The sequence below is a fragment of the Heliangelus exortis genome, chromosome 1 (genome assembly GCF_036169615.1).
Source record: "Heliangelus exortis chromosome 1, bHelExo1.hap1, whole genome shotgun sequence".
NCBI lineage: Eukaryota > Metazoa > Chordata > Aves > Apodiformes > Trochilidae > Heliangelus > Heliangelus exortis.
The window spans coordinates 164,206,864-164,231,880 of record NC_092422.1 but is presented as its reverse complement, the minus strand read 5'-3'; the positions used below and the strand labels follow the sequence as shown (position 1 = coordinate 164,231,880).

General features: G+C 39.3%; 1 protein-coding gene across 6 annotated transcripts in view; it reads left to right on the top strand.

Annotated features, from left to right (window-relative positions):
* TBC1D30 (TBC1 domain family member 30) overlaps positions 1-23,111 on the top strand; it is a 55,399-nt gene extending 32,288 nt beyond the window's left edge. For 4 of the 6 annotated variants that reach the window (XM_071733482.1, XM_071733481.1, XM_071733478.1 and 1 more), the window contains 10 exons: positions 2,465-2,590; positions 3,750-3,935; positions 7,646-7,814; positions 8,990-9,158; positions 12,732-12,837; positions 16,566-16,678; positions 16,848-16,987; positions 18,682-18,888; positions 19,090-19,146; positions 20,461-23,111. In XM_071733482.1, coding sequence (XP_071589583.1) covers positions 2,465-2,590; positions 3,750-3,935; positions 7,646-7,814; positions 8,990-9,158; positions 12,732-12,837; positions 16,566-16,678; positions 16,848-16,987; positions 18,682-18,888; positions 19,090-19,146; positions 20,461-21,242 — 2,055 coding nt within the window. In that variant the 3' untranslated portion in view covers positions 21,243-23,111. The remainder of the gene's footprint in view (positions 1-2,464; positions 2,591-3,749; positions 3,936-7,645; positions 7,815-8,989; positions 9,159-12,731; positions 12,838-16,565; positions 16,679-16,847; positions 16,988-18,681; positions 18,889-19,089; positions 19,147-20,460) is intronic. The other 2 variants (XM_071733480.1, XM_071733479.1) reach the window with 1 other exon arrangement.
* The last annotated feature ends 1,906 nt before the right edge of the window (positions 23,112-25,017 follow it).

The following is a 25,017-nucleotide window of genomic DNA, read 5'->3' as shown; positions in this document are numbered from 1 at the left end:
ATATTTTTGATGCATCACATTAATTTCCTTTTCCTGTTTTCTTTTTGCTATCTTTCCAAACTGAACTGTTCCTCTTTACAAAGGAAAACTGAAAGGACATTGAAGACCTATAGTGGCATCACTTTCCTCACACCACTGTGATTTTACTTTTAATCTATAACTCCAGTGAATCAACATATCCATCTAGCAGCCTTTTTTCTTTCCTGAGACATTTTTTACCCACACCCCAATAAATCTCTCAGACACTTTTCTGTACTGGAGTGGCAGAGGTCATAGATTGACAGAATGGTTGATGTTGGAAGGCACCTCTGGAGGTCATCTGGTCCAACCCCATGCCCAAGCAGGGCCATCTACAGCTGGTTGCCAGGGACTCTGTACAGATGGCTTTTGAGTATCTCCAAAGAAGGAGACTCCATAACCTCTCCAGGCAATCTGTGTCAGCTCTCCATCACCTTCACAGTAAAAAAGTGTTTCCTGATGTTTGGACAGAACCTCCTGTGTCTCAGTTTGTGCCTGTTGTCTCTGGTCCTGTCACTGGGCCTCACTGAGAAGAGCCTGGCTCCTTCCTCTTTGTATCTTCCCTTCAGGTATTTATATAAAATAAGATCTCCCATGAGCCTTCTTCTCCAGGCTGAACAATCCCAACCCTCTCAGCCTTTTCTCATGTGTGTGAGTCCCTTAATCCTCTTAGTGGCTCCTAGCTGTGTTCTCTTCAGTAGCTCTGTATCTCTCTCATACTGAGGAGCCCAGGACTGGACCCATCACTCTGGGTGTGTCTCACCAGGGCTGAGCAGAGGGCAAGGATCACCTCCTTCAGCCTGCTGGCAGTGCTCTGGGCTGCTGGTCATCTTTGCCATAAGAGCACATTGCTGCCTCATGGTCAACTTGGTCTCCACCAGGACCCTCAGTTCCTCCTTTGCAAAGCTGTTTATCAACTTCATGGTCCCCAACAGACACTGGTGCCTGGAGTTGTTCCTCTTCACATGCAGGGCTTTACACTTCTCCTTGTTGAAATTTATGATGTTCTTGTCAGCCCACTTCTCCTCTCAAGGTGTCAGCCTCTCAAGGTGCCCTTAGGCTCCTTAGTCCTAGTTTTGTGTCATCAGCAGACTTGCTGAGGTTATGCTTTACCACATCATCCAACTCAGATCCTCTTTTCCTTCTCACTCTGCCCATCTCTGTGTTTGCTCACGTGACCATGTGATGCTGACCAAAGAAAAGGAGTTTTTTTCACTGCCATTCCCATGCTTCCCAAGAATTTTGAGATAGATTTTAATATTTTTAAGATATTAATAATTTTGAGTCCAAAATAAAGGAAGCATTTTGTGTTGGGAGCATGCTGATTGCCTCCTTTGCTGGCAGCAGAAGCAGCAGGGTGACATCTGCATTATCACTGTGGCATGTGACATTTGTTTTCTGCTGGCAGAGAGAAAGAATCCAGTCAACCAGCATCAGTTGGATGTCAGCAGTGCTAAAGGCTGCTGTGAGGCAGAACAGTGGCATTCCTCTGCATGGGTGGCTTTGCAAAAGTGTGGGAAGGGACATTTAAATGAGAAAATATGAGATTATGTGAGCTGTCTATAAATTCCTTCATCATGCCACTATCTGTGTGCTTAAATCTGTGGGAGGTGTCAGAATCACTTCTCACTTGAGTGAGTTAATGACTGATATAAAACTTGGCCAATTTGATTTTAGGATTTCTTTCAGTTTCCTGAAGGGAAAGATCCTTTATTGTTACCTATTGGCATTGTAGGCTCCATCATGTGTCCTTCATGGTTCAGCAACTTTTCAGAGGTATAGAAAGGGTCTGGCTTTTGTCTTGGATACACATGCATAAATTTGTTCTGGTAATTATTGGGCTTTTATCAAAACATTTGTTTTCAGAATTTCTTGTAATATCAACAGTCTAAGAAGCCCTCTTGTAAGAGTAAGTTGCTCTTATATATGTGATGCTTTCAGATCAGTCCCAAATGATTGATATTAGATGATATTTGTTCTGCAAAGTTGATCAGAAGGGACCTATAGCCCCACTAGGTTTCTTCTCTGGGGTGTCCAGGAGATGGATCCATGCAGGATATGAGGAAAGCCTGTGACAGTGTTACCTCTTTATAAAACCTCTTGCTGGTTATGAGGCTGGAAGGGCTGAGCTGAGAAGCAGGACCTTGCAGGAGAGTGTGCTTCCATCTTGGAGAGCCCCTGTGGATTCAGTTTCTAACAACTTTGTAAGCAGTTCACAGATCTGGACACTTGATGGACACAGTTTCCTTCCTTTCTGTTTTTGGAAACAAGGGAACAACATTAATTGTGCCAAAATTGTTTTAGATATAGTTCTGTGTATTTCAAGTCTAACAGCAGATCTCCTATGGGTAAAGGTGACAAGGTTCAGCTGGTAACATATATGAGAACTATAAGTATTTTATGTGAGAAATAATAAATTTTTCTGACTTGCTTTGTCTGTTTCTAGGTTTGGCTGACCCTAGCTGATCAGTACTTACACAGTATAGCCATTGATTGGGATAAAACTATGAGATTCACATTCAATGAAAGAAGTAATCCTGATGATGACTCTATGGGCATCCAGATAGTAAAGGTAACCAGTTAATTTATTTTATTTTGACTTTTTTAATGACAAGTGAAGTTGGGTTTTTTGGGGTTGGTTTTTTTTGGTTTTTTTGTTTGGTTGGTTGGTTTTGGTTTTTTCTTAGGTGGGTGGAATTTGGATTTATTTTGGTCTCTGCAATGGCTTTGGCAAAATTTACACCTTAATTTCCTTTCCCCACCAAAATTATTTATTTGGCTTCTTTGGTCCTTCTGCACTGGTCTGGTTAGTGCTAGGTGGGAAAAAATTGCTATTACTCACTTCTTCTGTTGTCCCTTCATTCTACTTTTTTACTTTAAAAGAAATACAAGAGTTTTATAGAGACAAAGGAACATAGCTTTTTTTTTCCCCCTCTTCTATATAAACAAACTCAAATATTTGCTGGAATTAAAAATAATGTTTTATAATATAGCAATTGAGCATTTTTCAGTTATTTCACAGTTGTGAAACACCTCTGTCTATGCATATGTCTCAGCTGGTTAATGTTTAATATTTAGAGCAGCTGGCAGTTTTGGGGAAGAGCCTGACAGATGTGTATTGCTGTGGTGGCTTAAATATTGTTCTGCCTATTTAGGGGATACTACTTTATGTGGAGAGATTGTCTTCTACAGCCACCTTAATTAGAGTACACAGAGCAAATAATTTGTGTTCCAAATTATTACAGTTGTTGTCTGTGCGTGGTCATTTAAGCTTATAGATACTACTTATGAAATATTAAACACTGTAGTACATGTTCTGCCTTTGGCTTATAAAACACTTAAATCTCAAGAACACTTTCTGTTTTCTTATGTTTTCATTACTTAGTTGCCTAGTAGCTCGTTTATACTTTGTTAGAAACAGTTGCTCTTTTTTGTTTGATTAAGCAGCTGCTTGGTCTTGCCTCTTTGAAACCTAGATTTCTGTTAATATTTTCTGTGACAACTTCATATGAACATCTTTTAGGCTATATGCTTACTTAAGAGCTTGCTGAACCTATATCTCTTCAGTAAGCTAGATGTTTACAGCTTGAAAAAAAGAAACATAAACTTTGGGAGTATATATTGGGGAGGGTAGAGGTGAAAGGAAAACTGGGACAGGTAGGAGAACTAAAGGGTAAGGAAAATGCACAGCTTTTCTCTCTGCTCTTGTGCTTTTCTTTTTTTTTTTAAAGGACCTTCACCGAACTGGTTGCAGTTCTTACTGTGGCCAGGAGGCAGAGCAAGATCGAGTGGTACTAAAACGAGTTTTGCTGGCTTATGCTAGGTGGAATAAATCTGTTGGCTATTGTCAAGGATTTAACATACTAGCAGCACTTATTCTGGAAGTAATGGAGGGCAATGAAGGGGATGCCTTGAAAGTGAGTAAAGTATTTTTTTTTTCAGTGTTGAAGGTTGCTTCTAGTTAGTGAAGCTCAGAATAAACAAGTGCATGAGTTTTGTAGACAGCCTGAAAGAGCAGGACTCAAAGGAGTCACTGTATATCTGCTGAGTGTTTGTTATTCTTTATGAGCTAAAATGAACAGTTTGAATGTTATCGCTGTTAAAATAGTTTTCAAACAAATGAATGAGAATTTGGCCATAATAATAAATTAGAACATGGCTGCTGGCTTTAGAATATTTTCGCCCATAATCCCAAATCTGCCTCCAAACTCCATAATTAGCTGAAAACTTTAGATTCCATTTTGAGCCTCTTGTGTGGCAGTAGCATGTAAGGCTGTTATTAAATGCTGCATTTTAAAGCAAATTCTAGGAAAATACAAAATAAATATTTTTAATATAAATATATCACTTTGAAGCTACTTTCTGGGCTATGTTAGTCGTGCAGTATTTTATTCTTTAGGCCTTTTCTAATCATAAGCAACCTTCATGAAATTTATTGCATGCCAGAAAATGGAAATACAGTTTCATACAGGACATGTTTAAGGTTTGGCAATATCATGTGCAAATCTCCTTAAGTAATCTTGCTCATATGTGTGAGTTGGAGTCAAGCTAGTAGATGACTGTGACTCTTGAGATACTGAGCTGCTTGGTTTTACCTTAGACAATGATTTAATTATGGTAAATACTTAAATTCACTCAGAGCTCCTAAAATGTAAAGCTTTCATTATCAGAGTCCAGCTAGTGGACATTTAATGCTTCATTCTAGAGTGCTGCCTGTAGTAGTTAGAAAATAGCATAATATACCTGCTTTAGATCAAAGAGTAAAATTTCTTTTCAGTAATTCTTCCTAAAAATTCCCTCAGTGTTTTTAACATTTTATTGTGATGTTAACACTGCCCAGAAGCTCCTAAACCATAATACAGGAAATCCAATTGCCTAAGATTTATGAAGTTCAAGTTGATGGCAAGAACTATATGCAATCTTATATTATTGGATTGTCTTTTTCTGTGAGCAGTGTCAGGCTCTTTGTCCTGAGGAGAAAAAATGAACTGTGGGGTGGTGGTTACCCTGTGGCTGTTTTGTTGTTGTTGTCCCTCTGCCATCTAAAGCACATGAGGAGTGACTTCAGAACAGCTGCAAAGCTGCCCTCAGGATTGGAGCTGTGAGGAAACTGCGAGTTATTGCAGAGCCTGGGAGTTAAGAGAGCAAAGGGATTCATAGAGTCCTAGAATCATAGAATTGGAAGGGACCTCAGAGATCATCAAGTCCAACCCTTGATCCACTACCGCTGCAGTTACCCGACCATGGCACTGAGTGCCACATCCAGTCTCTTTTTAAGTATCTCCAGGGATGGAGAATCCACCACTTCCCGGGGCAGCCCATTCCAATGCATGATCACCCTCTCAGTAAAGAAATTCTTTCTAATGTCCAACCTAAACCTCCCCTGGCACAACTTGAGACCGTGCCCTCTTGTCTTGCTGAGAGTTGCCTGGGAAAAGAGACCAACCCCCCCCTGGCTACAACCTCCTTTCAGGGAGTTGTAGAGAGTGATGAGGTCTCCCCTGAGGCTCCTCTTCTCCAGGCTGAACAGCCCCAGCTCCCTCAGCCTCTCCTCATAGGATCTGTGCTGGAGTCCCTTCACCAGCCTGGTTGCCCTCCTTTGGACCTGTTCCAGGACCTTGATATCCTTCCTGTACTGAGGGGCCCAGAACTGGACACAGTACTCGATTCTCAGGGCTTACCAGTCAAGTCCACTTTCTGGGAACAACGTTGTAAACAAAAACTCTGTGTCTGGGAAGTGTCTCCCAGGGTTTGGGAAAGAACTGGTGCTATGGACATTGTGGGGCTTTAACAGCTCAGGAGCCAACATGGGAGCTTCAGTGAGTGCCCAGTCAGGAAGCTCAAGTCTTCACTAGTTAAGATAAGCATGTTGAAGTTAAATCTCTGGAGACACCTCAAAGTTAACCTACAGAAATTACCAAGAACAAGAAAATTACATCTTGCATATATCAAAGCTATCAGAGTACACATAAAAAGTCTCATAGGTACTGAAACCTAAAAACCAACCTTTTCTGCGTGTTGTGAGGACCTACTACAAAGTCAAATAATAAAAATGAGTATGTAGAGATGTGTCATGAAGAAAGTATCTATTGCAAACATGAATATGTGAAGCTGCTTTTTTACAAAAGCATTCTCAAAACAATTCACATGCCAGTGAAATAGAATGGTCTTCACTGTTACAAAAAGATTACTGTTCTTTCCTATGATCTCATATATCTGAGATTTCTGTAGTAATACCACACAGTGGGAAGGGAGAAAAAGCCTTTATAAAATGGTTTCTTTAAGGAAGGGATTTGTGGCTTATGACAGAAGAAATTAATGAAAACAAAAATAGCATAGTTTTAACATTACTGTATTAAATTATTTTTCCATTGGTTGAAATATATCTAAGCAAAAGAAACAATAATTTTTAAAGACAATGAAGTGTCCCAGTATTCAGCAAAGATGAGAGAATGAATCTGACAAAATGGGACTCCAGCTTACGTTTCTACCATCTTTTGATTTCTTTCAATTCTTAAAACTCAAAAAGAACAAAAAAAGCCCCATCAAAAATGTATAAAAGCTGTTGATTTGTCTGTATTGACCACTGATCTGCGTGCTTCAAAATATGAAACAGAAGACTTACTTCCCAAAATGTATCATGCAAGGGCAAGTGATAGCATATGGTTATGTAACAACCTAGTAGAGAAAAGGAAGCAGTAATAAAAATACTGTGTGAGGTGGAAGTCCAGTGTCTGCAAAACTGTTTTTGTGGGCATCTTATGAAAAGAGAGCAACTGGAAGGAGGATTGTCTTCTGTGTATGAATGTGCAATGCTTTTTAAGGATGCTCATTTGAAATTTAATGAAAGGACTAGTGGAGAAATGAAGCAGGCTCTCTGGATATGGTTTGTGGAGTGGCCATGGAGACTGTGAAAGATCCTAAACTGAAGGCCAACATCTGCTCTTGGGCTGATGCCATACAGCAGCTTTTGCATATTTCTTTGTTGCATTTCCTCATTCTCAAAAGTTTGACAGTATCCAGTTAATACATTACCACCCATGTAGTTGAGCTGTCTCATTTGAAACAGATGTCTGTTTAAAATATTTCATGCTGCTTAATTTAGCACCTTTTAAAGTGACAAGATGAAGTGCAGCACACGGTAACACATTGCAGTAAAATGTGTGGAACAGTATCTTGCATTTTGGAGAGAGGGAAATAATTGTAAGATCAGTCACCTAGTTGTGGCATTTAACAACCAGAGAAGGGACAGCAGAACATTCCAACAGAATGGAGAATGTCACAGACAACAGCAAAAGTGTCAGAAGTTCCCTTTGGTTTGAGTAATGCCTCTGACTTGGGCATAGGGCACTGTGTCATTGATTTTGGTCATTAGTGGTTCATAAATTCTGGACAGCTTCAAGAGGCCTTTGCACTTTGATTGCTTGTGGATACCTAGAGTACCTATGGATACCTAAAATTATGTTTTCCACCCATGTAAATGGAGGTACCAGAGGCATGTCTTGCCACTGGCTCCAAATCATTATTTACATTAAGTTCTTTAAAATTCTAGGTTTTTTCTTCTGCTTTTCCTAGACAGTAATTGTCTCTGTAAGTCCTACATGATTATATTTCTTTTTCCACACAGATCATGATTTACCTAATCGATAAGGTACTTCCTGATAGCTATTTTGTCAATAATCTCCGTGCTCTCTCTGTGGATATGGCTGTTTTCCGAGATCTTTTACGAATGAAGCTTCCTGAATTGTCTCAGCACTTAGACACCCTGCAAAGAGCTGCTAACAGAGAAAGTGGAGGTAGGTTCAACAGAAAAAGCTATTTAGTTCCTTTTTGCTTTTGTTTCATCTGAGCGCTGGTCTAAAAATACAGTTTTTCAAGTGTTTACATAGCTTTACTGCATAGAATATGTATTTTCATAGAATCATAGAATGCTTTAGGTTGGAAGGGACCTTAAAAATCATCTAGTTCCAACCCCCCTGCCGTGGGCAGGGACAACTTCCACTTGACCAGGTTCTTCAAAGCACCGTCCAACCTGGCCTTGAGCATTTTCCAAGGATGGAGCATCCACAATTTCCCCAGGCAACCTGTTCCAGTATCACGCTTTACAGAAAATAATTTATTCCTAATACCTAATCTAAATGTACCCTTTTTCAGTTTAAAACCATTACTTTGTCCTATCACTGCATGCCCTTGTAAAAAGTCCTTCTCCAGATTTCTTATAGGCTCCCTTCAGGTACTGGAATGCTGCCCAAACTGTGTAAAAACAAAGAAAGGGTATCAAGGAACTATTTGCTGTTTGCAAGCATTTTCACAGGGGCAGCCTCTTTGGTCATGACCTTCAATGGGTCCGTTGATAGTACAAAGCACAAAATGTTCTCTGAAAGTAACAAAAAAGTAAAACTTTAGAGTTTCAGGCTGAAATAGTAACTCTTGGAAAACAAAATGTGTTGCAGTTGCTTCTGCTAAGCTGTACATCAAGATTTTAAAACAGCAGATAAGACTTTAAAAGAGACAGTCACCTTAACCTTCATGTAGATAAAGACTTGTGCATGATGCAGCACAATTTGGTTTTTTGTTTTTTTTTTTTTTTTTTAGTAAAAGGCTTAACCTTATTAGTAAAAGGTTCAAGTTTATATGGCAAAAATGTTCAAGTTTATAAGGCATTGGGGAAGAAAAACCAATCTTCTTGATATAAGGAAAAAAATATGTGCTGCTGGTGATTTCCATAGTTTATGGTCCAAAATCCATGGTGCTGCTTAGAGCTTTTTGTAGTGCAGCAGAATGAAAAGTGATTATGTAATTTTTCCATCGCTTTTTTTCAGCTTATCTTTGGGCAGCTGCAGGCTAAATCATCTTTGAGCAATATCAGACATACTACAATTTTTGGTGAATTTCAGTATGCAGTTTATAGTTTTGTCAAACAATAGAAGACTACAAATACTTCAAACATCCTTTTTTTTTTTTTTTTCAGGAGGCTATGAACCCCCACTTACAAACGTCTTCACAATGCAGTGGTTTCTGACCCTCTTTGCCACTTGCCTGCCTAACCATACAGTTCTGAAGATCTGGGATTCAGTTTTCTTTGAAGGCTCTGAAATTATACTGAGAGTAGCTTTGGCTATTTGGGCAAAGTTAGGAGAGTAAGTGGTCATTTTTATTATCTGATTTTTCGTTTCAGTATGAGCAGTGTGTGGAGCTTACATTGTTCTGAGGAGCATGTTCTCAATTTTAAGGATAATTATTCTGTTTTTAAAAGCTGCACAAACCATGATAATGGGTTGACCCTTGCTGCAGAAATGTCTCCAGTTGTTTGCATTGTCTGTGTATTACGACTTCATTCTACGCTAAAAGGTTGGTTGGACTTCCCAGAACATAGACCTCTGAGGAAGCTGGTAAATACTCTCCTGAAAGGCATACAGAGAGACTTAAGTGTGACTAGCTAAAATTTATTTTGATACCTGAAGCTGGGGATATTAATTCCCCTATTTGCACTTAAGGAGACTTAAAGATAATATAATATAATATAATATAATATAATATAATATAATATAATATAATATAATATAATATAATATAATATAATATAATATAATATAATATAATATAATATAATATAATATAATATAATATAATATAATATAATATAATATATAATATAATATAATAATATAATATAGACTTGGCTGGGTTGGAAGGGACCTCTGAGATCATCAAGTCCAACCCTTGATCCACTACTGCTGCAGTTACCAGACCATGGCACTGAGTGCCACATCCAGTCTCTTTTTAAATATCTCCAGGGATGGAGAATCCACCACTTCCCTGGGCAGCCCATTCCAATGTCTGATCACCCTCTCCGTAAAGAAATTCTTTCTAATGTCCAACCTAAACCTCCCGGCACAACTTGAGACCGTGCCCTCCTGTCTTGCTGAGAGTTGCCTGGGAAAAGAGACCAACTCCCCCCTGGCTCCAACCTCCTTTCAGGGAGTTGTAGAGAGTGATGAGGTCTCCCCTGAGCCTCCTCTTCTCCAGGCTGAACAGCCCCAGCTCCCTCAGCCTCTCCTCATAGGATCTGTGCTGGAGTCCCTTCACCAGCCTGGTTGCCCTCCTTTGGACCTGCTCCAGGACCTCGATATCCTTCCTGAACTGAGGGGCCCTGATTTATGTCCATTTGTTACAGCCAAGAGCAGAGTTCAGTTACATAGTTCTGTTAAGGCCTGCAAACAATTTTTTCCTGCTATTCTCTGATTTTAAGCACATTCTTGCTAAGTTTCTTATATAGTCCTTTATGGCCTTGGAAACTCAGGACAAAGCACAATAGTTCTTCTAAACTCCTCCTGGTATCATAGCAAATATTTGCATTCCAAAGAGTGTGCAGTGCTCCCAGAGAAAGGAGTTTTGTCACTGACTTCAGCAGGAGGTGTGAGCTCTGACAGCTTGAGCAGATGTTAGCTCAGCTGGAAACTTTTTTCAGCTGCCTTCAGCAGCTGCATCAAATTTTTCGTGTGATGCCCATCAACACTCACCTTCCTTTTTTCCCTGAGGCTGGGCAACTGGGATTTATGTTTAGCTCTCTCCTTGGAGGCTTCATTTCTTTTTTCTTTCTCAACAAATTAATACTGCAGGCCAGTAACATTGTGAGAGACTTTGTTTAGTATATTTTATTTTTAATCAGCAGAATTATAAATAGAATAATTAGTTTAATAATTGATTTATTTATTATTGATTTCGTAAGAGCTTTATGTGTTCAGTTAATGAATAAAAATTCAGTTGCATGAATCATCTGCATTAGGACTGTCTTTGGTCCCATTGTGCTTTATTCCTTTGTGCTATACCTTTAGATAAAAGGTTCTGTTGCAGTAGGCCTCTGTACACTTAACAGCTATAATTAATAATGTTCCAGCTCATAACATGATCAAAAAGGCAATCAGTGCTTTGAAGTTATTACTGTAAAACTTAAAGCAAAAATGAAACATATTTTATAAAAATTGGAAGGGACAGCACAAAGAAATCTATAATATGTCCAAAGGAGTAAGTTGATCATACTCCATGCTTTGTAACTATTGTTTTTGGGGAATGGGGGAATTTTTGTAGATGAGTTGGTGGAATGGGTCTGACAAATTTGGAGGAAATAAACAAACTGGGACACTGGTGTGATAGCTAGAGAACCAGAAGATAAGTCACTAAAGTTAACAAGAACTAAAATTCAGTAAGCTTGTGATTAATAGTGTCAAATGAGATAAGAAAGTAAAAGATTGGGCACTATATTTTTGCTGGAAGAAGGTTGTGATTTTGTTCCTCTTCTCTGCTAGAAACAGAACGGGGGATTTAAAGAAGTAGGGTCTGAAACAGTGCTTGTAGTTTCTTGATCTTCCAACTTCTCAAAACTATGTTTCTAGACATGAAAATGGGATGAGAAGTGCTTTTCCTGGAATGCATGTTGTTCAGTCCTACTTCTGTTTTGAGGGAGACTGAAGGAAAGGGAAGCATAAAAATAGGTGCAGTGGAAAAAGCAGAATGTGGAGGTCATGAGAGACTGCATGTATCAGGGAAGGTAATAAGCACTAAGTTTGTGATAATTTGCTTCATACCCATTGTTACTTGGGTTGGTTTTTCTGGTTGGTTGGTTTTTTGGTTTTGTTTTGTTTTTTCAATTTAAACATTCTTTAGCTAAACTGTGTTTTCAGTCTCAGTTCAATGTTTGTTTCCTATGGACACTGAAGATCAAGGGAAGCTTCTAATCCTTAAGGAAAAAGGCCGTGTGCTTTTTAAATCATTCCAGCTGCTGTATTTTGCAGAGGATGCTACAGTGTGTACCATTGCATTTGTTGGGGATGGAAGTAAAACAAATTTTTCACTTGATAGGAGAGGAATTTTAGCACCTGACCCTAATGTGTGTAGAACAGCAGCTCACAAAAGTGTATCTCTCATATTTCTCTTCCTTTAGCTGACACACTGGGGGTGATTCTATGTTTTTAGAAATTAAAAGAAAAGCATGGAGGAAAGAAACAGAACATTACAAAACCCAAATAACCTCACAAGCAAATAAAAAACTCCCCACCAAAACAAAAACACCACGAAAAAGCAAAAAAGTCTGCATCTCCAATTCAGAAATAACAGCCACAAATATGCAGAATATGAGTGCATTTTCCTGCATCCCGCACTATGTGAGATCAGCTCTTTTGAATGCAATGACATATATCAGTAACACCTATATTTAATTTAGTTCTCTGGAATGTTTTCTGGCCAGCAAATATGTTCCCATCTGACCAGAAAAGCAGTTCAGCCAGTAAATTTAGATGATGGTCCCTTTCTGGTCCTTCTTTGAGCTGATGGGAGATCTCCCTTGTGCTAGTAGGAGGCAGGATTTACTGATGCTCATAGTGTAGAAGTAGAAGGGGCAAAGGGAATAACCTGTCTGGACATGCATGGATCCTTTATCTTGAGGAGTCAGGACAGTAAGCTCTGCTCAGTATATCCTTTTACTGCACCAGTGTTTCCAGTGTGATGTGCACAGTTTTGTTTTTTGGAAGTGTAGGGAGGATTGCAATGAACTTAGGAATTAAAATGCCTAAGCATGTATTTTATCATGACAGAAAATGGAGTTTTCATTTGGAAGTGTATAATGATATGTAAAAGTAAAAAAAAATCAATAAACTAAACACAACAAAGAGACAAAACACAAAAAACTAAACCAAACATTTATTTTGATGTAGGCAAATAGAGTGTTGTGAAACTGCAGATGAGTTTTACAGTACCATGGGCAAGCTGACTCAGGAGATGCTAGAAGACAATCTGATTGACAGCAATGAACTCATGCAGGTGAGTAAATGTTATATAATATAATTGTGATATTTGTGTTTTCTGTTTCCTTTAGGGCCTGATTTCAAGCAAATTACATTTTTGTTCAGATACAGCAGACTTAAACTCTCCCAAGAATAAAATTTTAATATAATGGAGTTGAGCTAGCACATCAATGGCACAAATAGATAGCCTGCAGTCAAAGCTAAAATCTTATCGTGTACTTTAAATGTAGAGAACTACCGTGGTCCATTTCATTAAAATTTGATATATGTTGATAGATGAGAGTTTGTTGTCATGTAATGTACAATCGAAGTTACGCAAATAAGATATAGAATCCTTCAGTAGTCATAATTTTTCGGGTATTCTTTTGTTTTATTTGTATGTTCTGACCAGTAATTTAATACATTGTGTCCTTTTCGTTCTGCAGACACTGTGGGAGACAAGAGTTTATCAAATGAGAAGGGAAAAAAAATCCTTTTTGATTAAAAAAAAAAAAAAGAAAGCCATGAACAGTCATCAGAGAACTATAAACAAAGACATTTGTAGATAATTACAGTCCCTGAATTCTTAAAGCATATGTCAGTAAATGAGAAAAAAGATCCACATTTTTCTGGGAAAGAGCCTTTGGCATTACAGATGCAATTGTATTGATTTTCACTTCTCCCTCCACTCCCCCAATGTCCTTGAGGTGTTGCCTACTTAAGTGTTTTATAAGAACTCCATGCTACAGTTCTGGAACTTTGCTTTTGATGAGCTTAGAGTATAGGGATTACATGGGTGCAAATACAGAGCATTTGCACCTGAAATTTTTAACGTGACTTAGGGGAAGGGAAAACAAAATCAGTCTCAGTATATGAAGGTTGGTGAGTTTATTTCAGTGGACAGCAGGTAACTCTTGTTACCCATCACTGGAGTCAAAACTTATTGACTCTCTGTGGTAATACATTTCCATTTTCTGGTGAAGTAGAGCTCTGTAGTCAAGAGTCACTTTCAGATTTTTGTCTTCTGTTTTTGCTGTTGTTTTGTTTAATGGGGGAGCTCTAGGAATGAGAAAGGTGAACATTGTGGCTTTTTTTTTGCTTCCAAAGGGGGGCTCAGCTTGTCAGAGGTACTTTTAAAATAAGTGTTAAGGTTTCTCACCAGATGATTCAGCTACTGAAGGAGGGTGGCCTGACACCTTCTCATATTCATTGTATTTCCTGGTCTCAAGTGCAGTTAAAAAAAAATCAAGATGTGGCATTTGTGACAAAGAATAATGTTGGGAAATATGAAATGAGCTTTAGAGACTCTGAATTTCTTTCTTCATCATTGTAATAGAACATAAGGCATAGGTAACTTACTGGTTGGAGAGATGGAAGGATCTTTCTGGGTTCTTTTTAACTGTTGCAATTAGAAGTATACTGAATTAGCAGTATTTTTGTGCTTCAGCAAAAAACCAGCACTTGGTATGAGCTGTATTGATAGTCTGCATGTATATTTTGTGACACTGACAGGAGTGTTAAGGTAGGATAGCATTGCCATTGATAGGCAGAATATGGCAGGGTTTTCTATGCAGAAGACATTTATGTTTTCTGTACAGAGTAGCAGTGTGTCTGTTTCATGTGTGTCCTTTCAAGTTGAAGGAACCACATTATAGTTTAGATAGTGTTCCTTATGTCAATGAGCTTGGGCTATGTTGGGAGCCTGTTCTTCAAGTCAAAGGCAGGCAGCCCTCTCCTTCTGGGGTGCTCACTCTGGGCTCTCTTTTACCATAAGTGGATCAGGCACTGGCTACTGCATTTGAACAGTTTTTTCCATATCGGAGAAAAAACCAAAGAAATATAAACCATTGCTGTAATGAAAGGATTCAGGCTGCTTCAAGACACTGGTTTTTAAGTTGCTTTAGTCTTTTTTTCAGAGGAGTCAGACAGAGATAGGTGTTTAGACTGCCTTTTTTTTTCCCCCACTTTTTTTTTTTTTTTTTTTTGTCCTTCTCTCTATCAAAATCAGAACAGTGTATTTACATCTAATACTTCTAGCAAGGTGGCTCAAGGATTAGTATTCTGCTGTGGGAAAGGTTTATTATTCTACTTTGCCTTTCCTACACAGGCAATTATCTCAATTTGCTGTAGACTTACATGGCATGTACATCTGCAGCTAGCAACCTGCCCAGGCTTCACATAAGCCAGTGAAGAATAACAGGAATTTCTCTGTCACAAGAAAACAGATTGTGCTCTAAAAGTCCTGTTTCATTTGGGAGTTAGAGTGGGGAGGTATGGCTGATCCTTCAGGGGCAAGGGCTGGCAGAGCAGGTGTCTAAAGTAGATCAGAGGACTCGTCCTCATTCTCTCCACCTGCACACATAGTTGGTGTAGGTGTATCATTAAAAATGCCTCCCTCCTGTGCAGGCAGTGCATATACCTAGGGCTGAGGGCTTAAAAGTTTCGCAGAGTTGGCTCTTGCCATGGCAAGAGTGCTTACAGAGAGCATGGGGGGATTAGAGGAGCAAGAAAACCTAAAGCTTCCTCCTGGTTTCAGATTGAACAGCTTAGGTAAACAAAGGGCAAGTGCTGGAGGCATAGGAGAATGGGGGATGTATTCAGACCTAGAAGTTAAACAAATACAGGATTCAGTAGTGACCTTTCATTGGCCTAATAATAAACTTTAGCTCTAATGTGGAGACAGAAGGCTCTACAGCAGGTGTCTGCAGATGCTCTCAACAGTGTGTGCTAGTTTATGAGTCTGTGCTTTCATGCCTTCTCAGACAGTAAGCATTTTATAAGCAGCTAAACTACTTCAGTTTGTACACCTAGAAACATTGCAGTGTAGAGGAGATGAGAAGCAAACAGGAAGATGAGAGGCATCCCTGTGTGATTGCTGTGGTACAGGGGAGCAGCCATCAATCTCTCTGTTGTACCCAGCATTTTGAACTCTTACCCTGGGTTGATGGCATTCATTGCTAACTTCCTACTTGAGTAGCACTTTGTTTTATTTTGGGTTTGGTTTTGCTCTTTGTTTTGCTTTCCTAGTGTAAATGAAAATGAAAAGAGAGAAAAGCCCTAAACCAGTGTGGGGCAGCTCTTGAAATAAGTGTTTGTGAACTATCTGCAAGGTAAAGCTGCCTACCCTCTTTTAGAAGCCACAGCCTATCACCTTCTGCATGGTGTTCTGCTGAGAATGTAGGTGGCTCTTCATTTCTAGGGTAAGGCAAGGGTTTGACAAAAAGCTACCAGTTTAAGGTGAGAAGTGAGGGTTTTTTCTCTTCTTTTTTTTCTTGTTCCCAGGATCTGTCCCTTGTAGCCATAAATAAGAGAGAGAGAGTTTGGCTTTTTATGGGTAGGCTGGTTCCCAGTGGCACAGTTTCACCAGAATTACTGAAATGGCATCCAAAGCTGCATACAAACTAGGAACCAGATATTTTGACTCTGAAGCTTTGCTGTGGAAAGGACATCACAGCTCCTGGTTGACAATGTTTTGGATTTTTTTTTTTTTTCCATAAAATTTGTTTGTGGATCTCTTGGCCAGAAGGCAAGTGAGGTTTCAGTTATAATCTGGTAACAAGTAATTACGTTTAAAATGTGTATGCTAAATCTCTTACAGGAAATACTGACTGATGTATAAAACCAGACCATTTCAGTTTTCTTACAGCACACAAGTATGTGCAGCCTTTAATTCTGCAAGACTGTAAAGGTTTATTGATGGAGAAATCTTTTTGGAACTTTTAGTTAATGGGACAGTTTTAAATGGCATATTTGTTTTTTTTCTAGACTGTTTATACAATGGCTCAGTTTCCCTTCCCGCAACTCGCAGAATTAAGGGAGAAATACACGTACAACATCACTCCTTTCCCTGCAGCAGTAAAATCTGCTTCATTTTCAGGGTAAGTTTGATTCATTGCTGATGGCAAATAGGGCTGTTGCTTATGCTACACAGATAGTGAAAAGACAAGTGGCATCCTGCCTTGTGTATTCCTAAAGAAGAATAAGATGCTTGGTAATGATCCTACTTAAGAGTCTCTTTCTTATTTTTCTTATGTTCTCATTTGACAGACGGCTTGGCAGAACAAGAGAGAGTGATGAGGAAAATGATCTGGATGATGAGGACTCAATTGCCAATGCAATTGGCTGTCTTGGACCACTAAGTGGGTTTTTGGCACCAGAGCTCCAAAAATACCAAAAACAGATGAAAGGTAAAAGCAATTTTGTTCATTTTGGAAAACGTAGTTATGTCAGAATGCCCTTGCAGAAATCATCTGTAGCTTCCTCTGTGAAATCTTCTGTGAAAATTTTGGTTTATATTCACATAGAGATCACAGCAGGTACCAAATGACCTGCTCTGTGATTCCTGAACGTGTTTTCAAAGTCAAGTTTGAAACCTGTATGTATACAATAAATGACAGCATGGGTTAAGGACTTGGCTGGAGTAATGGTTAAAAACCCAACACCACCGTGTTGCCCACCCACAGAAGCAGCACACATGTGGAAAATAGTCCACCCTAAATCCAAGAAAGCTGTTAGGTACTCAGCATTTTCTGAAGAGTGTACATGTAATAAGTAATCTTGACCTTTATTAGCTTATGCATGGCTAGTTCTGGAACCTGTCAGCAGTGAGAGAATTCTGCAGGTCTTCTTACTGCCCTTTTGGCCAAGCCTTCAGACTATAGTATATTTGGGTATAGATTTTTATAAAATTGGGTATGGTTTAGGGTGTTCTGACAAAATGTCACTATTTTTCAAATCCCTCTACACTGAAATACATTTAATGACAGAGTTCTATGTTCATCAGTGCAAGCTCTACAAGTAGAAGAAAACCGATGCATAGAAGAAAAGCTTGGTTAACTTGCAGCAGCCTTTATGAAATGGTATTGGATCAACGGTGATTTTATGATATCCTGAGAGAGGCTGTACTGATATAATCCCCAGTCCACTCCTACCTTAACCCCCAAAAAAACCTCAGACTGATTTAGCAGTTGCTGCTATCCAATTGCACATCATTATTCTTATAGTTTGGCTTTGCAGAGACCTGTAAGTTGCAATTTTCCTCTTGATTTTCTGTGGTGCTCTGTTTTTCTCTTCCTGAGGGACATTCTTCTACTTACTGCTTCAAGCTAGCACTTAGTTAGACCATCAAACTGCTGTTGCAGACTAAGCCAAAGACAAACAAACACCCCTTGAAAAAGAATTATCCCATTGACCCTGGAGTGTCAGTTTGGTGATGCATCAGAAACAGCTGTGAAAATAAATTGCACTGCTGCTGTTTCTCTGCAGCTGCTTGGTCAGAGATGCTCTCAGGTTGTCTGATCCTTGGCTGCTCTCTGCTTATCCCTCTCGTTGCTACTAGCAGATTTCTCCCTGTAGTGCTATAACTCTGTTTCTTGATGGTTCTTGCTGGTATCACTAATCTGGCTGTTTAATCTCATGTCTGCTTCACTGTAATGTGTTTTGTGACTTGCATTGTTAGTGACCTCTTCTACCAATTAAGTGTCTTTAATATTCAGTTTCTGGATTACTTTAGTGATGGCTTGATGTACTTTTGGGTAATTGAAGAACTGTACTCGCAACTTTGCGTAGTTATGTTAAAGGATTCTTGCACTCCTTAAAATCCCCTCAAACCCTTGCCATTCTTAAGCATAGATTTAATCTTCTTCTAGAGATTTAACACTTTCAGTAAACAGTGCAGCTTTATTAATGCTGAATATTGTAATAGATTTGAATACTGTATTATATATTGTATAATATTTGAATATTGTAATAGATTTTTAAAGACCACAGTTAAGTAAGACAATAGGAGTTATACATAAACTTTCGTTGTAGATAATCAGCAGAACTCTTGAGTATGCCAATTTATTACTCATCTCTGCTTTATTTTTTCTGTTCTGTGCAGATCAGAATGAAGAACAAAGTCTGGGTTCCAGTAACATTGCAGAGTTAAGTCCAGGAGCAATAGACTCTTGCAGAAGTGAGTATCATGCTGCTTTTAACAGCATGATGATGGAGCGTATGACCACGGATATTAATGCACTGAAAAAGCAGTATTCCAGGATAAAGAAGAAGCAGCAACAGCAGGTTCACCACGTGTATATCAGAGCAGGTAACATACCAAAACATGCTCCATTTCCTCTCTTCATTGTAGGAGACAAGGCAGACAACATTCTTTTAGATTTAACCAAACAGACAGAAGAAAAGACTGATGGAATAAAGAGCACATTAGTGCACATTAGCAGTGAAGTTGGTACCACTTCACGTAGACAGATTGTAAGTGAGAAGGTGATGTTTTTTCTTCTTTTGTCAGGATCTGAAGATGACGACCCTGGGATTTTTTTAGGTCCCAGGGACCAGCTGAACAATGGTATTTAAAAGTGTCTTTGCTATCTGGGAGTATTCTATTGATCTCTCTGATCAAAAACTAAATCTTTGGCATTCTTGGAATTGACAAACTGAGGCACTGGAAAAAGTGAAATAAGGAGATGAATACACTTCAAGTGGCAGGTAGATTAATAGCTGGTCTGTATTATCCTAACTCCTCTCAGTTCCTCTGGGCATGACAAATTACACAGCTGAAGAAATGGCTTAGATATTCCATTGTGGCTGACAGTTCACCTGCTGTGAGGATTGAGCAGGATGTCAGTCTGTTATTTAGCAATCCATGTTGCTAAGTCTGTTTTCCCAGTTGTCAAACTCCAAAATATGGGGGTTAGCGTGAACAGCACAGCTGAAGGTTTTAGTGGGTGTGCAAGCTGCTCACCCCACACATTCCTCCCCACTTAGGTGTCATCTTTCTAAGTCAACATTGAACCATGCAGATGGGTTACTGTGGAGAACTTTTATGCCCCTTCTGTCTAAGCTTGTCCTAGCAGCAGCATCTGATCTTAAAGGTCTTTTTCCAACCTAAACCGATCAATGATTCTGCAGTTTGAATACACAGAACTTCAACTTCACATTAACATCATTTGTAAAGAAAAAGAAATCTTAAATATTGGCAAAACATTTGCTTTGACTGTAGCCAGCAGTAACAGTGCAAACGGTAAAATGTTGATTCTCAAGGATTGCCAACCCCCACCCCTCAAACACAAACCTTTCTAATCTTACTAATCATGATGCTGGGCTGGGTTTGTGGTTTAATCAAACTGTTGTCTAATTAGCTAATTCTTGCTCTATTGCTGTGCTTTAATAATCTTATAGATTATAATCTTATAGAAAAGATTTGGTTATTGTCCAATCATACATGCCTCCTCCTGCAGAGGGACTGAATTGCCTCTTACAACTGGAAGAGAAATGAAAGACAGGGGAAAGATCAGAAGTCAATATTAATGTTAAACTCTCAATTACTGTTACTCAGTTAGCCTTTAGTCAAAGGGCTATTTTTGATATGATTTATTTTCATGGTATTTCTGGCTCAGGAATAGGTAAGGAGCTGGGGTGGGAGGACAGGAAATTTTATTATAGCATTTAACAGCTTTGTGTTAATCTTCAAGATGTAAGAGAAATTCGGTGATTTGTGATTTTTCCTTTTACTTTTTTCTTTTTTTTTTTTTTATGGAAGTCAGTCCTACAAATCTTTCAGTAACTCAAGAGAGACATTAGATTTTGTGGTGGATCCTTACAACATCGATTTGCTTTGATCTTTAACAAAACTGTGTTTCTTTTAAACACTTTCTTTCAGACAAAGGGCCAGTTACCAGCCTCCTCCCTTCTCAGGTAAACCATTCCCCAGTGATAAACCACCTCCTTTTAGGAAAGAAGATGAAATTGAATAACAGGGCTCTCAAAAATGCTGTTATTCACATCCCAAGTCATGCTACAGGGAAGATGTCTCCCATCCCCCAAGAAGATCTTAAAACAAAACTAAACTCCCCGTGGCGCACTCACATACGAGTTCATCGAAAGAACATTGCTAGGGCCAAAGGCCAGCTGGGCTATGGAGATACCATAGGACTAATAGAGGAGCAGAGTGAGAGCTATAAACCAAACAGTCCTGGTGCAAAGGAGGAGATTTCCAAACATTCTGACTTTGGAGAAAGAGAAGGAGGTGGTTTGGATGACAGGACTACTCGAAAAACTGACCTGCAGTCGTCTGAGACGGGCTCTGGGGACAGCAGCACAAACGTGTCGGTGGTTCAGCTGAAACTGGAAGCACTGGAACTCACCTCAGATAACAGAACCAACGCTGAGTCAGCATCCCATCAGCCCAAACAGCAACGTTTGTCAGAGTCCTCCAGCTCATCCAGCGACAGTGGAAGCCTGGCTAAATCTCCCCAGCCTGGGAACCTGAAGCCGCAAGTCTTCAATCCCTTTCCCAGTGTCAAGCCCCTTCGGAAGTCAGCTACAGCCAGGAATTTAGGGCTGTATGGCCCCACTGAAAGAACACCAACTGTACACTTCCCACAAATGAGCAGAAGTTTCAGTAAGTCTGTCAGTGGCAACAGTGGGACCAGAAAACGATGATGGACTACCGGGCACTTTCTACTTCTGACAGCAACAAAAAAAAAGGATTGTTGTTTTGTTTTTTTTTTTTTAATGTGTGCGTGTGTGTCCCAAAGCATTTCTAATCTTTAAGAAATGGGGACAGAAGTGGTTACCAGATGTATAACTATGTGTCTTTGAAAATTGTGCTCCCGTGTTGTTATGGGATAGATTAGTGAAGATGCACTCTGGCGCCCTGTTGTCGATTCTGATGGTTCTGTGGTAAAATAAACATTGATTTGCAGTGTGAAGCATACTGTTCCTTTGAATCCAACCCAGACATAAAATCACCAGCTGCCTTTAACCCCTGAGCCCCCCACGGCTGCTTCCTGTGGCTCTCAAAGCTTGAAGGACTGGTTGTCTGGTGCAGCAAAACCACAAAACAGTTTTTATGCCTCAGCTTCCCCATGACACCCCACTGTCATTCTCTGTGAGTAGCTGGGGGAGCCATGACCAGCAGAAGCACAAGCAGCCCTAGCAATCAAAATACCACTTTGTGTCTGACACTACTACTTACCTACCAGGCCCTCTGGCTTCTGGTGTTCTTGAGCAGCATCTTGTGCTTCTCTTCCCACAGCAGTCCTCTGCTGATACTGTTTTGAATATAAATGTAATCAGAGAGCATGAGAATAGCAGACAAAAGTTCATTCACAGCACTGGTTTACTCCTTTTCTGTTACATATGTACATACATACGTTTCTGTTACTGCTGGAGAGTTGCAGCAGTGCAAAATTAGGGATTAGATACAACTCTGTGTGTAGTTGTATGAATATTATTGCACATCTTGGCTTCAGTGGATTTAAAAGCATGATTAGATTACAGAATTGTGATTAAATCACATTTGCCAGCTTAGCAGTAGGTAAAATATATGAATGTTATAAAAATAGTTTAGGGTTTAAAATTCTATTTATAGAATGATTAGATACCTAGGGTGACACATCATTAAAAGCCAGCACATCATCCAGACCTCTGGGACTGCCATGGACTTCCATGGCTTGGTTCTGGTTTGGTGGGAAATAGCAATGGCAAAGTGATAAGCTGAGGATTTACTTCCATATCAAAAAACAAAGCTGGTGAATACCTTAAGACAAGTATTATATATATATATATATATATATTACAAAGGCAGGCAGAGAAACTAAATGTGAGCAAATTGATTCCAGAGTTCCACAATCAAGCACTCCAAAAATTACTTAAATAATATCTAACTATAGTTCTGCCAAATTGTATGTATTGACTGTGATTCATTATCTTGCTGCATTCAAGTTTCCCGTAACATGAAAGCACCTTTGTTTTAAACTGAATTAAAAGCAGTAATGATGAATCAGCCCCATTGTGTTTAATATCTTGCTTCCTCTTTTTAAATTATTTGGTAAATTTACAGACTATTATATCATTGTATGTTTGTTATTGTGTCCCATAACCTATGGGATTTGATATCAGTTTTACTGTACACCATAACTTACAAGATGCACAATATGCCCTGTTTATTGTTATGGGAACTGTTTATTTTGTTGTTTTATACAAGTGTATGGATATAAAATCATATACAAGTATGAACACTAAATATAAACCAGATGTAGATCAGATCTCGCCCCTGCCTTATTTTCAGGTTACAGTAGTATTGTCACTAGTGAATATTTATAGCACTAAGTAAATTTAAAATAATGTAGAATTTAGGTGTTGATGACGGACTGTATGAGAATTGTTTCTGCCTTGATTTGGAAGACCTTGATTTCTCATAATGCAACTGTGAATCACTCTCCCCAGTTTTTCTTATCTTCAGTGTATCATGCAGCTGTATACTGAATAATAAATACAGAAAAATAAAAGGACTGTCATTCTGGAAAACTACTAAAATGTCACAAGTATGTGCATGAATTTTCAACACAGTAAGCTGTGACTAAGCAATGGGAAATTAGCAAGTTTTGCACCCGTACTGCTCTGGGGAAAGAAATAGCAATAAAATACTAATTCTAGCAGTTCAGACTGAATCAATAATTGATGAGCATGATCTGAGGGGCTTGGACTCTGTTAGGATTGAAGTGAAGGAACCACAGCAACTCAATGCATTAGTTTGGTGCTCGTTGCTGCAGGAAATGTTCTTTAAGTATTGCTGGATGAAAAAATTTATTGTTATTTTAACTGTTCAGTATCTCAGAGGGTGGTTGCTCTCTACTTGAAACCTGTGTAGAACACACAGCAAAAGACACTTTGTCACTTGTTGGTGAGGTGGAACATTAGGATGAGTTCCAGGGAACCAGGAAACTCCAGAGACATTTCCAGTTATTTTTCTCTGGAGAATCCCTTCAGCAAATGAAGTCTGATGATGCAGCTGGGCCTGGAAGGGTGGCACTGCCAGCACTGGTGGCCTTGGGAAGCAGGGTGGTGGCAGTTTGTCCTACAACAACCTCAGCATTTTTTCTGCTTGAGGCCTCCTTGTACTAAATGCTCTCTTCCATGGGGCTAAATGACTTCTTTTTTGTTTCTTTCTTTTTATACTCTGTGAGTCTTTTACAAAGTATTTTATCAGGGTCAGATTGACTTTTATTCTGAGAATGTTTCACCATCAATTGGATGCTCTCAAGGGATGGGCATTTGACTTAGTTTTGAGGACACTTAAGAGTTCTGCAAGTGGAAATAAGTCTGAAGCTACTCTGACATTATTCAAATTGATTACATTTTGGGGTTTAAAGTGGTAGGTGGTAGAAGCAGTTTTTCAAAACTGCAGGCAGAAAATAGTAGTTTTTAGCCACAACCCCAGCTACCAAAAAGTATAATTTTGTGTGCCTAGCAAAAATAGTACCAGAATCCATTCAAAATAATACAAGTGGCTGCTGCAAAGCAACACAACTTCATTTCAATGAAAAATAAAATGCAGCCCTTTACACTGACATATCCAATTTAGGTAAAAGTTAAAGTTCAAAATTCAAAGAGGGGCTTCTAATACTTTTCAAACCTCTCCAACATGCATTTTAAATGGTGTGAAATTGTTCATACAGAAATAAGGTGGGTGGTTTCACCATTCTGTAGTTTTCCTTGAGCTTCTTGCCAGGTGCTACCCGGTGCCTGACTGCAGGTAGCAGTCACACCTGGCTGAATGGCAGGGAGCCAATGTCATCATCTGACCAGCTCCACTGAAGCACAGAGACAAAAATTGATTCTAATCAGTCTGTATCTTTGTTTTGGTTGGTTTTCTCCAGTTTTGCTCACTCTTTGTTGGCTGGAGGCTCATGTGAGGCAGGGGGACATCATGGAACACTGTGAATGATTTGTGATGTGCACTTGTCCTGGATGAGCACCTTCAGCTCGTGTGTCATTACACAGCAGGGACTGGGGAGGTGGCTGGGCAGGTGCTTCCTCAAGCACCCAGAAGTGTTTGTCCATTTCTGTGTTGGTCACAGCATCTTTGGGAAGGTGACACTCAGGATGCTTGTTGGCTGCACTTCATCCTACAAGCAGCACATGGCACTTGCCACCTCACCGCAGGTTTAAGACGAACCACAAACATTTCCAAGTCTTTCTCTGATAAAACCTTTACCAAACCAGACTGTCTTACCACAAACCAGCAGGTTGGCAATGTGGTGGCATGGGGGATGATGTATGGGATGGAGAGGTTGGGAAGAGGAGGGGAAGCAGCAGCCCAGGCCAGGCAAAAAGTGCAAGAAGTTTTAAAGGAAAGCAAACTTCTCTGTGCCTGTGCTGCTTTTTAGGTTTTTTTGTTTTTTTTTTTTTTTTTTATAAACAGTCAAAGATT